The sequence below is a fragment of the Macaca nemestrina genome, chromosome 5 (assembly GCF_043159975.1).
Source record: "Macaca nemestrina isolate mMacNem1 chromosome 5, mMacNem.hap1, whole genome shotgun sequence".
Classification (NCBI taxonomy): Eukaryota; Metazoa; Chordata; class Mammalia; order Primates; family Cercopithecidae; genus Macaca; species Macaca nemestrina.
The window spans coordinates 159,542,240-159,558,486 of NC_092129.1; the positions used below are offsets into that span (position 1 = coordinate 159,542,240).

At 43.0% G+C, this 16,247-nt stretch overlaps 1 protein-coding gene and 1 long non-coding RNA gene across 2 annotated transcripts in view; one reads left to right on the top strand and one right to left on the bottom strand.

The window, feature by feature from the left end:
• The first annotated feature begins 1,177 nt into the window (after positions 1-1,177).
• On the top strand, positions 1,178-5,205 carry LOC139363493 (uncharacterized). The gene is made up of 3 exons (XR_011623968.1): positions 1,178-2,640; positions 3,906-4,050; positions 4,366-5,205. It is a non-coding gene; the product is annotated as an uncharacterized lncRNA (long non-coding RNA).
• Positions 5,206-6,916: 1,711 nt separating this feature from the next.
• Positions 6,917-16,247, bottom strand: part of LOC105482538 (aldehyde dehydrogenase 5 family member A1) — a 35,559-nt gene continuing 26,228 nt past the window's right edge. Inside the window, exons 8-10 of the mRNA XM_011742670.3 lie at positions 15,639-15,808; positions 11,661-11,719; positions 6,917-10,325 (exon numbers count right to left, since the gene is read on the bottom strand). Of these exons, the coding sequence (XP_011740972.1) occupies positions 10,120-10,325; positions 11,661-11,719; positions 15,639-15,808 (435 nt within the window). The 3' untranslated portion in view covers positions 6,917-10,119. The remainder of the gene's footprint in view (positions 10,326-11,660; positions 11,720-15,638; positions 15,809-16,247) is intronic.

The window sequence follows — 16,247 nt, forward strand, 5'->3', positions numbered from 1 at the left end:
TAATCCCAGCACTTTGGAAGGCCAAGGCGGGTAGATCACTTGAGTCCAGGAGTTCGAGACCAGTCTAGGCAACATAGCCAAATCCTGTCTCAAAAAACACACACACACAAAAATTTAGCCGGTCATTGTGACACATGCCTGTAGTTCCAGCTACTCAGGAGACTGAGGTGGGAGGATTGCTTGAGCCCTGGGTATGGAGGTTGCAGTGAGCAGAGATTGGGCCACTGCACTCCAGCCTAGGTCACAGAACAAGGCTGTCTCAGAAAAAAAAAAAAAAAAAAAAAAGGCAGATTGAGGTACAATTTACTTACAGCAAACTGCACATAGTACAATTTGATGCTCTGATGTGCACATCTGTGAAACCATGACCACAATCAGGCTGTTGAACAAACATAATTACCCATAAAAGTTTCCTCGTGGCTCTTTGTAATCCCCCTCTCCCCTGGCAATCACTAGAGATAAGCTTGAATTTTCTGGAGTTTCATATACAGTAGTACTGTATGGAGATTTCCCCTCAAACAAGAAGTAGTTCCTTCCTTTCCAGGCTGTTTTAACTCACTCCATTAGCAACTGTGAACAGAAGTTCTCTGAAAAGGAATTTGAAGGAAAGAGACTTTATTGCTGTGAACAGCTTCCAAATCACAGAGATACGGCCTTCTGTGTAAAACAAAGATGTGTTTCAAAAAACAAAGCAAGGGTTCTGGATTTATAGCAACATTCCAGCCAGGTTTCCAATCAGGTTCACATGTAAAGGAAGGATTGAAACTTGCTTAGTTCTGATTGGTCAGTGTAGCTGAGTTCTGGTTGGTTGATACAGAGGATGCCTGGTTGGTTGATACATCTAGGCCCTGATTGGTTAAGGCAGGTGAGCTCTGATTGATTGGTTCAGGTGAGCTCTGGAGTCCCCAGATTGAACAAAGGTGTGGGTTTTTTGGGGAACTCAGAACACGTATGTGACATCTAATTAGCAAATGCTCACTTAGGTGTTTTTTGTTTGTTTGAGACAGGGTCTTGCTCTGCCCAGGCTGGAGTGCAGTGGCACCATCATGGCTCACTGCAGCATGGACCTCCCAGGCTCAAGTGATCCTCCTGCCTCTCAGCTTCGTGAGTAGTTGGGACTTCAGGTGTGGGCTAATTTTTGTAGAGATGTGGGTGGGGGGGGGGGGCGGTGTCTCACTATGCTGTCCAGGCTGGTCTCAAACTCCTGGGCTCAAATGATCCACCTGCCTCTGCCTCCCAAAGTGCTGGGATTACTGGTGTGAGCTACAGTGCCAGGTCCCACTTAGGTCTATTTTAAATTTAGGCCCAGTTAACCACTGGGGATTCATCTTAAAGGATTGGCTCTTTCAAGTTCATGTTTGTTCACATAATTTTACTGAGATAAATGCTTGTTGAGGTATGAGAATGGGAATAGTGGTATTGTAGTTAAACTAATTAAGTGGCTCCTGGATCATCTTCAATCCTGTAAGAGTTCTGTATTAGTTTACTGAAAGAGCAAATACGAGGCTAAGGAACAAAATCTTTATAATTTCGACAATGATGACTTTCCATTACTGAAACTAAAGGAATATTTATTTATTTATTTAGAGACAGTCTTGCTCTGTTACCCAGGCTGGAGTGCAGTGGTGCAATCTTATTTACTGCAACCTCCACCTCCTGGGTTCAAGTGATTCTTGTGCCTTAGCCTCCTGAGTAGCTGGGATTACAGATGTGTGTGTCACCACATTCGGCTACTTTTTGTATTTTTAGTGGCAACAGGGTTTCGCCATGTTGGCAAGGCTAGTCTCGAACTCCTGGCTTCAAAGGACCCACCCGCCTCAGCCTCCCAAAATGTTGGGACTACAGGCATAAGCCACCAATGACTGGCTAGAAAATAAAGGATTTTTTAAAAATATTTTTTCAGTGTTGTGAGCTAAATTATTTTATTTCTTGTTTTGTTTTGTTTTGTTTTGAGATGGAGCCTCACTCTGTTGCCCAGGCTGGAGTTTAGTGGTGTGATCTCAGCTCACTACAACCTCTGCTCCCCAGTTCAAGTGATTCTCCTGCCTCAGCTTCCCAGGTAGCTGGGATTACGGACGTCCACCACCACGCCGGGCTAATTTTTGTATTTTTAGTAGAGACAGAGTTTCACCATGTTGGCCAGGCTTGTCTTGAACTCCTGACCTCAAATGATTCACCGGCCTTGGCCTCCCGAAGTGCTGGGATTACAGGCGTGAGCCACTGCACCCGGCCAACTAAATTAATTGTATTACTTCAAAATTCATAGGTTGAAGCTCTAACCCCCAGTACCTCAGATGTATTTGGGGATAGAGCCTTTAAAGGGGTGATTAAGTTAAAATGAGTAAAATGAGGTCATTAAGGTGGGTCTTAATCCAATTGACTGGTTTTCTTATTAGAAGAGATTAGGACCTGCAGAGGGACATCCGGGGCACACAGGCACAGAGGAAAGATCATGGGAGGACATGGCAAGAAGGCGGCCATCTACAAGCCAAGATGAGAGGCATCAGGAGAAAACAAACCTGCTGACACCTTGATTTCGGTCTTCTAGCATCCAGAACGCTGAGAAAAATACATTTCTGTTGCTTAAGCCACCCAGTCTGGTATTCTGTTACAGCAACACTAGCAAACTAGTATACAGAGGTAACTTAATCAGCCTAAGATTTAGCATAAAACTCTTATTTTAAAGGTTCCCAAAGTGAAGTATTATCCTATTGATCTTAGAGGAAAAATGAGATGTTTCCCAACATTCAATCCTCAAGAGAGACCTACAGCCTCAGTGACTTCACTGAAAAACAGTCATTCCATTCCAGAAGGGGCCACAAGCAGGGGCTGGTAGTATTTCATTGCTCTGAGTGCTCGTTACATAGTGTGTTGTTTCTGGGGATTCACTGAGCAATTCACTTATTCAATTATGTATCCTTTTTTTTTTTTTTTTTTTTGCATGTATATTATAGTGAAATGATAGTTTAAAAAAGCTACCAATCTTGCCAAGTTACCTTCAAAGTCAGTTATGAAGAGGTACTGCCAGGGATTTCCTAGGTACAGATGAAACAGTTCTGTATCTTGATTCAGGTGGTGCCTACACAAATCTAACTATTGATGTGATCAAATTAGGTAGAGCAATACAAACACTCACATACAAATGAGTGCACATAAAAATGAGTGAAATTGGAATCAGGCCTGGATTAAGTTTTGCACTGGTATCAGTTTCCTGGTTTTGATATTATATTACACAGGTAATAAGCGAACCACTGGGTGACTTATGCATTGTCTTTGCAACTTCTTATGAATTTATAATTATTTCAAAATTAAAAGATGTTCAGAAGGCAGGCCAGATCCACGTGATCAACAGTGAAATAAGCATTTCCATTAAAATCAGGAACAAAGTTAAGAAAGGAAAAAAAAAAAAGAAACAAAGTCACCATTTTTTCCAACTAATTGGTCCCTAGAGCTGCTCTTTCTGAGTTGAGATAAGTGAGCAGCAAAGCTTCCTTTATTTGAAGCCTACATGGAGAGTATTATCACCTCTGTCCTCCTAAAGGTGATGAACCCAGAGTTACAGGACTGAGACTTTATTGCAGCAGGAAGAGAGCACATAGGCTTATATGGTCATGCCTGGCATAGCGACGTTTCTGTCAATGATGGACTGTATATATGATTTATGGACCCATGAGATAATGGAGCTGAAAAGTTCCTGTCACCTAGTGATGCTGTAGCCATCAAAAAGTCCAATGCAGCCCAATGCATTACTCACGTTTGTGGTGATGCTGGTGTAAACAAACCTGCATTCTCAGTTGTATAACAGTATAGCACATACAATTACATACAGTATATAATACTTAATAAGTGACTATGCTACTGGTTTATGTATTTATTATATTGTACTTTTCATTGTTACTTTACAGTGTACTCCTTCTACTTAAGAACAGTTTATTGTAAAACAGTATGTGGCTGGGTGCAGTAGCCCACTCCTATAATCCCAGCACTTTGGGAGGCTGAGGCTGGAGGATTGCCTGAGACCAGGAGTTTGAGACCAGCCTAGACAACACGGTAAGACCCCATCTCTATAAAAAACATGTTTAAAAGTTAGCTGGGTGAGGTGGCGAATGCCTGTAGTCTCTGCTACTCAAGAGGCTGGGGTAGGAGGATCTCCTGAGCCCAGGAGGTCAAGGCTACAGTGAGCCCTGATGGTGCCGGTGCACTCCAGCCTAGATGACAGAGTGAGACCCTGTCTCAAAAACAAAACCAAACAAACAAAATACTGGGTTATACCAGCAGTATAAACCTGTCTTATTTACTGTGCCTCTTGATCGCATTATTTCCTCTTGTGCTTCAGTTAATCTTGTGTTGCTTTGTTCGTCACAGTCCCTGAGCATACAAAATCCATGGCTATTGTTGCTGGTAAGATGCCAGCCACATCAAGTGAGTGATCTTGAAACAAGAGATTAAGGACTACCAACCAATGGATCAAGGAGTTATAGCAGCTTTTGAGGCCCACTGCCAGATGAGAAGAAGCTTTGCTCAGGTTATTATTGCAACAAAGGAAGACACAGAAAAGACGCGATACAATTCTGAAAGGATTACATCTATGACTCCATCAGGACCCTTGCTTGGGCTTGGGTTGATGTTACCAAGGAATGTATAAATGACATCTGGAAGAAGACACTCAAGAGGCTCATCCGTGACTTCAAAGGATTTGCCAAGGACAAGGAGGTTGCAAAAATCAACAAGGCTGTGGTTGAGATGGCAAACAATTTTAACCTGGGGGTGGAAGAGGACGACATTGAGGAGCTCCTACGGGTGGTTCCTGAGGAACTGACTAATGAGGAGTTGTTGGAACTGGAACAGGAACACATACCTGAGGAAGAGGCAAGGAAGAAAAAACTGCAGGAGAAGAAAAAGAATCGCCATGAAAATGCACAGTGAAGAGTTGAGAAGTTTTTGCAGACCTCAGTAAGTGCCTTAAAAATTTTGAAAACATGGGCCCCTCAACACCAAAAGGGTTTCATTAACAGAGACGAATGTTCTTTGTGCATTATCTGCTTACAAGCAAATCTATGATGAAAAAGGAAAGCAAGCCAACTACCATGGACATATTTCTGATGCATGACAACTCATAAGAACCTCAGGTAGGTCCTTCAGGAAGTGTTCCAGAAGAAGACTCCTAGCGCCTTGTTATCCTAGCTCCATGCATTTTTTTTTTTTTTTTTTGAGTCAGGGTCTCACCTTGTCACCCAGGCTGGAGTGCAGTGGTGCAGTCACGGCTCACTGCAGCCTTGACTTCCCGGGCTCAAGTGATCCTCCCGCCTCAGCCTCCTGAGTAGGTGAGACGACAGGTATGTGCCACCATACCTGGCTAATTTTTGTATTTTTTGTAGAGACAGGGTTTCACCATGTTGCCCAGGCTGGTCTTAAATTCCTGGGCTCAAGCGATCTGCCTGCCCCAGACTCCTGAAATGCTGGGATTACAGCCGTGAGCCACTGGGCCCAGCTGTCCCTGCGTGTTATTGCCCCTGAAGACCTTCCAGCAGGGCAAGATGAGGAGGTGGGAGACAGAAATATCCATGAATCTGACCCTTTGTAGGCCTAGGCTAATGTGTGTAATTGTGTCTTAGTTTTTAACAAAAAAAGTTTTAAAAAAATTTAAAATACAAAGACGTTTGTGGAACAAGGATATAAAGAAAGAATATATTTTTATACAGTTCTGCAATTAGTTTGTGCTTTAAGCTAAGTGTGATCACAAAAGAGTCAAAAAGTTAAAAATTTTTAAAAATTTATATAGTAAAAAGTTAGAGTAAGCTAAGGGTAATTTATTATTGAAGAAAGAAAAATATTATTTAATAAATTTAGTGTAGCCTAAGTGTAGCGTGTTTGTAAAGTCTATAGTAGGTGTGCAGGGTATGTCCTAGGGCTTCACATTCACTCACCACTCACTCACTGACTCAGCTTCCAGTTCTGCAAGCTGCATTCATGGTAAGTGCCTTATACAAGTGTAGTTTTAAAATCTTTTATACTCGATTTTTACTGTACCTTTTTAATGTTTATATACATAAATACTTGCCATTGTCTTACAACTGCCTACAGTATTCAATACAGTAACGTGCTGTGCAAGTCTGTAACCCTAGGAGCAACAGGCTAGACCATATAGCCTAGCTGTGTAGGAGGTGGTATCATCCAGGTTTGTGTAAGTACTCTATGATGTTCGTACAAGGATGAAATTGCCTAATGATGCGTTTCTCAGAACATATCTCCGTCGTTGAGCAATACGTGATTGTATAATGTGAGACGACATTTGCAAAAACACTCATGTCCACTAAACCACTGGGCAGGGGTGTTGTCTGTGTTCTAAATTATGGTGAGGGCTGGCTACTGGTTGCACTCCCATAATCCTAGCATTTTGGGAGGCTGAGGTGGGAGGGTGGCTTGAACCCAGGAGTTTGAGACCAGTCTGGGCAATACAGTGAGACCCTAACTTTCAAAAACTGAAAGAAAAATTAACTGGGTGTGGTGGCACGTGCCTGTGGTCCCAGCTACTCGGGAGGCAGAGGTGAGCAGCTTGTTTGAGCCCAGGAAATCATATCAGTGGGGCGTGTAGGAGAGAGAGGGAGGCCAATGTGTGACGGCTAGCCCATACCTCTTTCTGTGACCGCCACTCCTGCAAACCAGGTAAATTCTCAGTTCAGCTTAGCAAACATTCTATGAGCACATACCATGGACAAGCCCTTCTCTGGGTTCTAGGGTACATCATTTCACATGCTGGCTCCTGCCCCAAGACACTCACTGATTACGACTCTCTGGGGAGGGAGTGCTATTTACACAAATGCGAACTGGTCTAATATCATCCAATAAAAACTCAAAAGATCACCAAGCAGGGGGGAAAAAGCACAACCAGACACCTTAACACAGGGAGAGGAAATTTTGTTCATTCAGCATTTATTAATCGCACACACAGCTCTGTCTGCAGACTAGACACTGAAACACACAATTGTCAAAAACTAGAAAAACGAGTTATGTCCACATTTTAAAAAAGCAAAACTTTATAAATTCCTTAGCACACTCATACCCAAGTTTTATCCCACAAAGTATAGCATGAAACAATGACAACATAAATATTCAAGTAAAATGCTATTTAAAATAGCGGCACATAGGTAATTAAAACACTAGGATCCAGTTTTTAGAGGAAAAAGTCATGTGGCACAATTTCAAGTTCCTAATTGAAGTTAACAATAAAACTGATTTGCTTACATTTGCTTCTGATCTTTATTTCTGCTGTGTCTCTTTAGTAGAATAAAGAAATGGCACTTCACATAAAATCATATTTAAAAGCTACTAAAATGCATGAACAGATGCAGATCAGCTCTTTAATGAGAATCCCTGCATAGCTGGAGGAAGTTCAAGGAGAACCGTTTTTTCAAGGCCAATAGAATCTTGTCATATGCCTAATTTCATCTACATTATCATCGCTGGGAAGTTCCTGCTGAGAACTCATGGTAGCAATGCTGGAAAAGTACTTTCTTCACAGGAGGTGTTCAGTAAAATGCAATAATGCCTGATAAATGCAAGTAATGTCAATATCTCCCTCTTGGTCTAGATCAGGAGCTGGCAAACTTTTTCTTTAAGAAGACAAGTAGTAAATACTTTAGGCTATAAAATAGCCTAAAATTTTGCAGGCTATACTGTCCCTGTCCCGACTCTTCAACTCTGCCAAGAAAGCAGTCCCAGACCATATCATAAATGAATGGGTGTGGCTATGCTCTAATAACATTTTATTTATGGACACTGAAATCTGAATTTCATAGAATTTTCAGGTGCCATGAAATATTGTTCTTCTTTTGATTTTCTGCCCAATCGTTTGAAAACATATAAACCATTCTTAGTTCACGGGTTATATAAAAACAGGTGCCAGGCCAGGTTTGGTTCGTGGGCCATAGTTTGTCAACCCCTGATCTAATGGTCCTTTTCTACTCTGTGTTGTAAAATGTATATATTTTTAAAATCCCATTACATATGGCTACTTTATTTAAAAACAAAAATGTTCAGTTAAAAACACTTCTCTTTCTTCCCACAACCAATGACCATTTTACTAAACAATAAGCTATTTCCTTTAATTAGAAAATCGATCAAGGATATACAATGAGTCTCTGGCCTCAATTTATGAACCCATGAGCTAAATATGCAAGAAGACTCAAAACGTGCCACCCAGCCAAAGAATCTACTGGCTTACAATGTTAAAAATTTATTTAGAAGTATTCCTGCACACTTCTCAGCATTGGTAATCCAGTTATAAAAAATAATGTTGGAGCATTTATATTCTTAATAGAAAAAGAATGGATATATCTAAATCATAAGTAATTAAAATGTTATATAAAACCACCTAAAAACTATACAAATAAAGAGCATACATTAACTGCCAAAATGCTGAGTATGTGATTCTTGACAGGGCCAGGGCAGTGTCACTAGGAAAAATTTCAGCTCTTCCTTCTCCTTGAGACCTTGGGGATGTGGCTAGTACACCCCAGGCCAGATGCTAGGCAGTTTCCTGTGTGCACAGGGACTTGCCAGACCTTTAGTTACTCAACCATAGCTTCCCAGTGGCTCAATGAGGGATGTTAAATCCTAGGTGGGGTTCAGGAGGAATTGCATCTAGCATTACTTTCATTCACATTTTCCTTCCACAACCCAGAATAACCACAAGATGTAAGTGGAGTCTCCACAGAGAGAGATGGGGAAAGGAAGGCGCTTCATCTCCACCTACTTGGCCGCCTAATTGGATTTGCATCTGTTTAAGATTACAGAGTCTTTCTTTCAAAGTGAGAGGCAATGCCCGTCATAGGGGCTTTTTTTGTGTGTGTTATTTGAATGATGAGCTATAAAAACTCTTATTAGATAAAAGGTGCCTGAAATTCAAGGGCTCATGCCTCTTCTACAAAGTGGATTGGCAATTACAGAAATTCTTTCCCTTTTGGGCTGACTGTGGTGAAAGTGCTTTTGCTCTTTTGGAGGTAAGGAAGCAGCACCACACTAGGACAGAAAGAACAGGCTGCAGGTGACAGCCACTTAGGCTCAGGTGGGTGGGCAAGTTGGCATTGGCCTCCTCCCATCTTGGCAAAGCCACTGACAGTAGGCAAGGAAGGCTGGGCAGTGCTGCTTGTAACAGTGGCTCTTGTATGTCCTTAGAATTTTCATTTTTTTGTGAAGTGCTTTTACTTTCTCTCTGGCTCACAATATCGCAGGGAGCTAAGTAAGGCCTGTATGGAATCTCCACTGTATGCATGGGATGGGAGGTGCTCAACACCCACCCAGGGCAACAAGGCAACAAGGCCACTTGGGGAAGGAGCCAGGCCACGCCACTGTGTGCCTTCCATCCTACCAAGCTGCTTCTGCTATTCTTTGCTTTACACTTCAGCTCATTTCCTCAAGGAAACGAAACAAAGTGGTGAACAGGACAGAAATGAAAATAGAATTCTTTAAGCGGTAAATTTAGGACAATAAAGATGTCAGTCAAAAAATGGTTCAGGAATAGGAAGAGGTGCTTCTTCATGCCTCACAGAAGCACGGACAATTCTGTGCTATTTATTGTCTTTGAAAGAGGATTCACTCAAACCTCTGCTGCAACACCTCTAGAAGCACATTCGGTGCCTTCAGTGCCGAGCTGGCAGATGCCGGGGAGGGGTGCTGTGCCCCTCACCTGCCTGCCAGTCACAGTCAAGGGTCTCCTTCAAGGTGCTCTGGGCCCATGTTATGTAGCGACGTTGGGGATGGTTGTGTCACTGCCTGGGCAGTGATCAAGTCTTTGTGACAGCCCAAGGGGCTGGGCCTGCCTCGTGCTGTGCCTGCTCTGAGGCAGTCGGGGCTGTGGTGGGGAGCTAGGGCCTCATTCTGTAAACCCAGTGCTGGTTCTCCGGGAGTCTGCAGTCACAGGCATGTGGCATATATTGGTCCCTAGTTAGGTTAAGGGCAGGGGTAGGATTTGCATCTGTTTAAGATTACGAGGACTGGATGAGTTTTGAAAAATTCACAATTCTGAAAACCTATTAGTTTATTTAAAATAATGGATGGCATGTACCTATATATGTAGGTAAGTCTCCTTTTAACTTTTTTTTAAAGAACCAAAGAATCCTACAAGCCCCCATAACACACATACTTGAGTTCCAGATACTCATCAATGCCATACTTGGACCCCTCTCGCCCAAGGCCAGACTGCTTCACTCCACCAAAAGGGCACTCCACGGAGGAAATCAATCCTTCGTTGACGCCAACCATGCCCACTTCCAGCTGCTCTGCCACTCTCCAGATCTGGGCTGGGTCTTGAGAGTAAAAATAACCTGTCATAGGGATAAAAGGCATTTTGACAAGTCATTAAAGACATCATGTCTAAAGATGAGGGCACCACTGATGACTTTTTGTCCAGTCACTTGGGCCTGGAGTCTTCCCTGCTCCCACATAAAGTCCCAGGTTGGTCTTGTCCACTTTTTCATCTCAAAACCTTTGAAAGTCACCTCTTGCTTCAATTCTACTCTCACTATCTCCTATCGAGACCCTCTTCCTGTTTTCTACTATTCAACCCACCCTGCACACCTGTTAGATTTCCACATGACACTTTTGCCCAAGACTTTCGATTACTCCGATTATAAAATAAGGTTAAATTCCTTAGTGGGTATTCAACACCCTCTTCCCCCCAAGTAGTTTCAATCAACATTTCTGCTTCACCTTCCATTACTCCAATCACCAACCATCCTCTCCAAACCTGTCAGGCAAATTCTCCTCACCCTTTCTTACTTTGTTTCTGAACTCCCTTGGTACCCTCTGCCCAGCATCTCTCTCCTCCAATTTCTGCACAACCAGAATTCTGTCCATCATTTATGACCTAGTTCAGGGTACGTCTTCCTCCACCATCACCCCATCGAGAAGGAAGAGACAAATGGTGAACACAGTGTTATAAAAGTCCTCGTGCACACATCTTACTCCAGCTTTATGATAACTCTAAGGGACCCCACAGCATGCTTATCATTCCTCTTCATATAAATAGTTCTCTTACAGCTAGAGGGGAAGCTTCTATACAGTTACAGTGGTATCTTATATGTCTTTGTATCTTCTGCAGTACTTCATTTGCTGTGGATGCTACTACGTAATTTTCTCAGGGTTATAGAGTACATACAGTGGTCACCTGGACCATCTCCAAACTAAAGGAATGGTAGCCATCAGTGAGGCACCTCTGCACGCACCATCTTCACTCCTTTCATTGTCCCTGATGCTCCTTGCCGATGCCCTTCCTCTTCTGTTCAGGCTTACAGGAGCCAGGCAAAAGGGAAGAAAAAATCACTTGGAATTTCTGGGGATTAAGCCTCTGAGAATGTGTGACTTTGAGATGTGTGCAGTTCTCCACCTAGAAAAGCAGAATAATGTGCACCTTCTCTTCTGCCCGCAGCTCTCCCTGCCCCACAGCTGTAATTAGAGACCTCCCAAATGTGTATCATGGGGACAAGGCGAAAGAACATGTCCTTGCACAAATCCAAATCCATCCGCCACTTGGAAAGAAACAAAACACATACCTCATTGAAGTTTCTGTCTCATAACCCAGGGTGATGTTTAAAAGGTAAACCTGGCATGAGCTGGAGAAAAATGATTATGACTGGTATTGAACAAGGACAAACACCTACCTGCTAACCCAACGTCAGTGGCGTTAGCGATTGCTATAGCCTCCTCCTCTGTATCGAACCTGCCAAAGGTAAGATAGGTCATAAAATATGTAAGGGGGAGAGGAAAGGAAACCAGTTTTCTTTTCTTCTGATTTGTTTCCCAAATAATCACAAGGAGTAAATCAGAGTTTTGCAAAGAGATCCAAGAACAGATTGCAGAAGAAAGCAGCACCATTCCCCGAGATAACTCAGTAATCAAGGCTAGCATGCTCAAATCAATACTGGCTTCATCTTTCCTAAGAGAACAAGAAAAAAGCAGACCAACATGTAGGGAACTGTGGCATATCCCGAACATCAAACAAAATCCCTTAAAAAAAAGGATTACTATTCTTGGTACCCACTGAGAATATATAACACTAATAACAACTACTTTAGAAGCCAGCCTGATGTAGCAGAAAGAAAACGTTCAGAAGGGGTTGGGGCCAGGTTCTAATGTGTTCTCCACCACTGCTTAACAATGGCATGATGCTTGGAATCTCCTCCTCTCTGAAATGAAGGAATGCACCAAAGCCCAGGCCATCTCTCTAAAATTTTATTTCAGGAATAAGATGTCAGTGGTATTTGTCTGTTGTTCCAGAATTGTATCTGGGGCAAAAAGTTCTAAGCACTCCAATTTCTAAATTCAGAGATCTACCAGCGGTTGGAACCAGCTGCCTTTCTGCAGGGCTTTTATAAAGGGGGACTGGGCAGAGTCAGCTCAGAAAAGTCAACTTGTCCAAGGGTACACAGGTATGAAGTAGCAAAGTCTAGAGCTACACCATAGTCAACTCCAAAGCTGCATTCCCAACCAATGCCTCCCTTTGATTTCCTGTGAAAATGTCCAGTTCACATTTCATGTAAAAAGTTTTTATTAAAACAAAGAAGATGGATGTTCTTCAAGTGGTCCATTTCCCCAGTAGTGGAATAAAAATAAACTTCATAAGCAAGATGTAACAAGGCCAGTGAAGTACATAAGAAGAAAGATTTCTGGTCCTGGATAAGATGGTACAGACAGCACCAGCTGCCAGCTGTCTCTGTGAACCCAATGCTGGACATACCAGAGGAGAGAGAAAGTGAATCATAGTCAAAACCAACAACAATAACAACAAAATCTCAATCAGCAACTAGCACCAAAAAATGCAAGACATTTCTGGAGACCAATAAATTGGTTGGATCCTGGGGGAGAATGATGGCCTCAAGTGAGAGTGAGCTCGAGACCACCCATGCAGGGGTGGGCGGGGCAAGGGCAGGGCTGTGCATCTCCCCCCACACCTGTGAGTTCCAGGTGATCCTGCCTACAAACCTGGGTCCCTGGATCAATGGGACATTGCTACAGGTAGAAAAGCAGCAGGGCTGGCTTGGGGCAGTGAGCCAGGGCTCGTGCCCAGCAGGTACACCGGCCGTGGGAAACAAGTGCAGGCAGCGGCAACACCAGCACCCTCTTCTCCCCAACCTATTCCAATAGAGGGAACTGCAAAATACCCCAGGGGAAAGGATACTCGGGGTGGGGAAGTGGCACCGAGACTAGATTTCAACACTAGAGGCGCCCTCCGAGAGGCTCAACCCTTTGCCCTCCAAATGTATGAGAAGGAGCACAAACCAAGGCCTGAGCTTTTTACCACAACCCACGGGAGATATTATAAGCCAATGCTGCCAACGGTGCAAGGGATTAAAGATTATAGGGAAAATTACAAGACATCTGAGGAGCTCCAAGACTAAGAAGATAAAACAGCACAACCTATGGTGGAAGAGAATAAAAATTTTTTTTTAAAAAGGATAAATAGCCACAGCAAAGTAGGGGAGATTAATGAAGCAGGAAGAATCAGTTATGGGGAGGAACCCACTGGAGATATCAGGGATGGCAAAAACAATTGTTGAGATAAAGATCTTGGTGGGTGGGGTGGAAGCCAGAATGAGTATATCTTAAGAATGCATTAATATGCTGGCAGATGAGGGGAGGGACTCATAGAAGGCACCAGGAATGAAGAGATGGAATAAAGCGATAAGATAAATAGGGCACAGAAGTAGAAGTATCACAATAATAGACTTCTTGGAAAGCTAGAAAAGGATACATGAAAGGGAGAAGAATATCCGGAGAAATAATGACCCAAAATTTCCCAGGCCTAAACAAACCTGTTAGATATTAATGAGCCAGGCACGGTGGTTCATGCCTGTAATCCCAGCCCTTTGGGATGCTGAGGCGGGTGGATCACGTGAGGTCAGGAGTTTGAGACCATCCTGGCCAACATGGTGAAACCCCGTCTCTACTAAAAACATGAAAATTAGCAGGGCCTGGGGGTGGGCGCCTGTAATCCCAGCCACTCAGGAGGCTGAGACAGGAGAATCACTTGAACCCAGGAAGCAGAGGTTACACTGAGCTGGGATGGCACCACTGCACACCAGCTTGGGTGAGAGAGCGAGACTCCATCTAAAAACAAACAAACAAACAAAAAAACCAAAACAAAACAAAAAACCATAATAAAGATATTCGGACCTCAACTGAAAAACCTCACTGTGTGCCATACCAGATAGTAAAATTTAAGAACATCAAAGCTCAAGAGAAATTCTAAACGTTTCTAAAGAGAAAAACTAGATGCCTTTCAAAGAAGCAAGAATCAGATTTCTTGGCAACAACCCTGGATAAAAGTAGATAGAGGCCAGGCATGGTGACTCACACGTGTAATCCCGGCACTTTGGGAGGCTGAGGCAGTTGGATCATTTGAGGCCAGGAGTTCGAGGCCAGCCTGGCCAACATGGTGAAACCCTTTCTCTACTAAAAATATAAAAATTAGCCGGGTGTGGTGGCGTATGCCTGTAGTCCCAGCTACTCAGGAGGCTGAGGCAAGAGAATTGCTTGAACCCAGGAGGTGGAGGTTGCAGTGAGCCAAGATTGCGCCACTGCACTCAGCCTAGATGACAGAGTTAGACTCCATCTCAAAAAAAAAAAAAAAAAAAAAAGTACATAAAAGATTAATATCTCCGAAGGGTTGAACCTAGAATTTTATCCAGGTAAATGACTATCTACTTGTGAATGGGAGATAAAAGACCACGAAAGGGCACAGAAAGTTCATTTCCTATGGACGCCAATAAAAGAATCCTTTGAGGTGTAATATATTAAGGAGAAAAACGAGTTCAGGTCTGGGCACAGTGGTTCATGCCTGTAATCCCACACTTTCAGAGGCCGAGGCGGGTGGATCATTTGAGGTCAGGATTCAACACCAGCCTGGCCAACATGGTGAAACGCCATCTCCACTACATTACAAAAAATTAGCCAGGCATGGTGGTGTGTGCCTGGAGTCCCAGCTACTCGGGAGGCTGAAGCATGAGAATCGCTGAGATCATGCCACTGCACTCCAGCCTGGGTGACAGAGCAAGACTCCGTCTCAAAAAAAAAAAAAAAAAAAAGAAAAATGACTTCAGCAGAAAGAAAAAGAAAATTAAAGAATTTGAGGCCAGAATTTGAGGCCAGGTGCAGTGGCTCACACCTGTAATCCCAGCACTTTGGGAGGCAGAGGGGGGAGGATTACCTGAGGTCAGGATTTTCGAGACCAGCCTGGCCAACATGGTGAAATCCTGTCTCTACTAAAAATACAAAAAATTAGCCTGGTATGGTGGCGGGTGCCTATAGTCCTAGCTACTCTAGAGGCTGAGGCAGGAGAATTGCTTGAACCAAGGAGGCAGAGGTTGCAGTGAGCCAAGATCACACCATTGCACTGCAGCCTGGGCAACAGAGCGAAACTCTATCTCAAAAAAAAAAAAAAAAAGAGAATTTAATAAATTTTGTGGTCCAAATAAGTTATGAGTTTTTAAAAAAAACATAAATTGCACTCTGCTCTTCAATGGACTCAATACAACTGTCTGCCTCCTGGCCAGCCCTCAAAGCAGCCCAGGAATCTCTTTCAGGGTTTCCCATTCTCTTCTATTCTTCCTCCCATCTCCCCGCTGGCTGGAGAACCTTACTTGATAACTGGTGCCAGAGGCCCAAAAGTCTCTTCATGAGTGCACAGCATGTCCTGGGTGACATTGCTCAGCAGGGTGGGCTCAAAGAAATTTTTTCCAAGATGGTGTCGTTTTCCGCCTGTCACAATGGTGGCACCTTTAGAAACGGCATCATTCACCTGTTTCTCCACCTGCGTGATGAGGAAGAAAAAAAGCTTTCTACATGATACAATCTTTCAGAATGTTTAAACTGCAGAAAACTTTAACTACTTCTATCTTTTATCTTTTTTAAAAATGTAGGTTAACAATAAAGTATGCTGGTTTCCTTTTGTAGAAGGAACCACATTTGCACAGATTCAGAAGCAAGAGTGCCACCTTCATCCTTGCTCTTTGATATCTTCTAGCTGTTTGATCTTCCTATTTGTTGAATGGTCTAATATATCTTCACTTCTTTCTAGGCCTATGGCTCAGCTGTTTGCTGGCATTTGCTTTCATTACGTTCTGAGGTTATTTCCAGCTTCTTGGATCCCATGTTGTCCTCTTTCCTGAACTGAGTTTTTGTTGCTTTCTGATATACACATTCTCCTCAAGTAGTTTGTTTGTTTATTTATTTATTTATTGATATGGAGT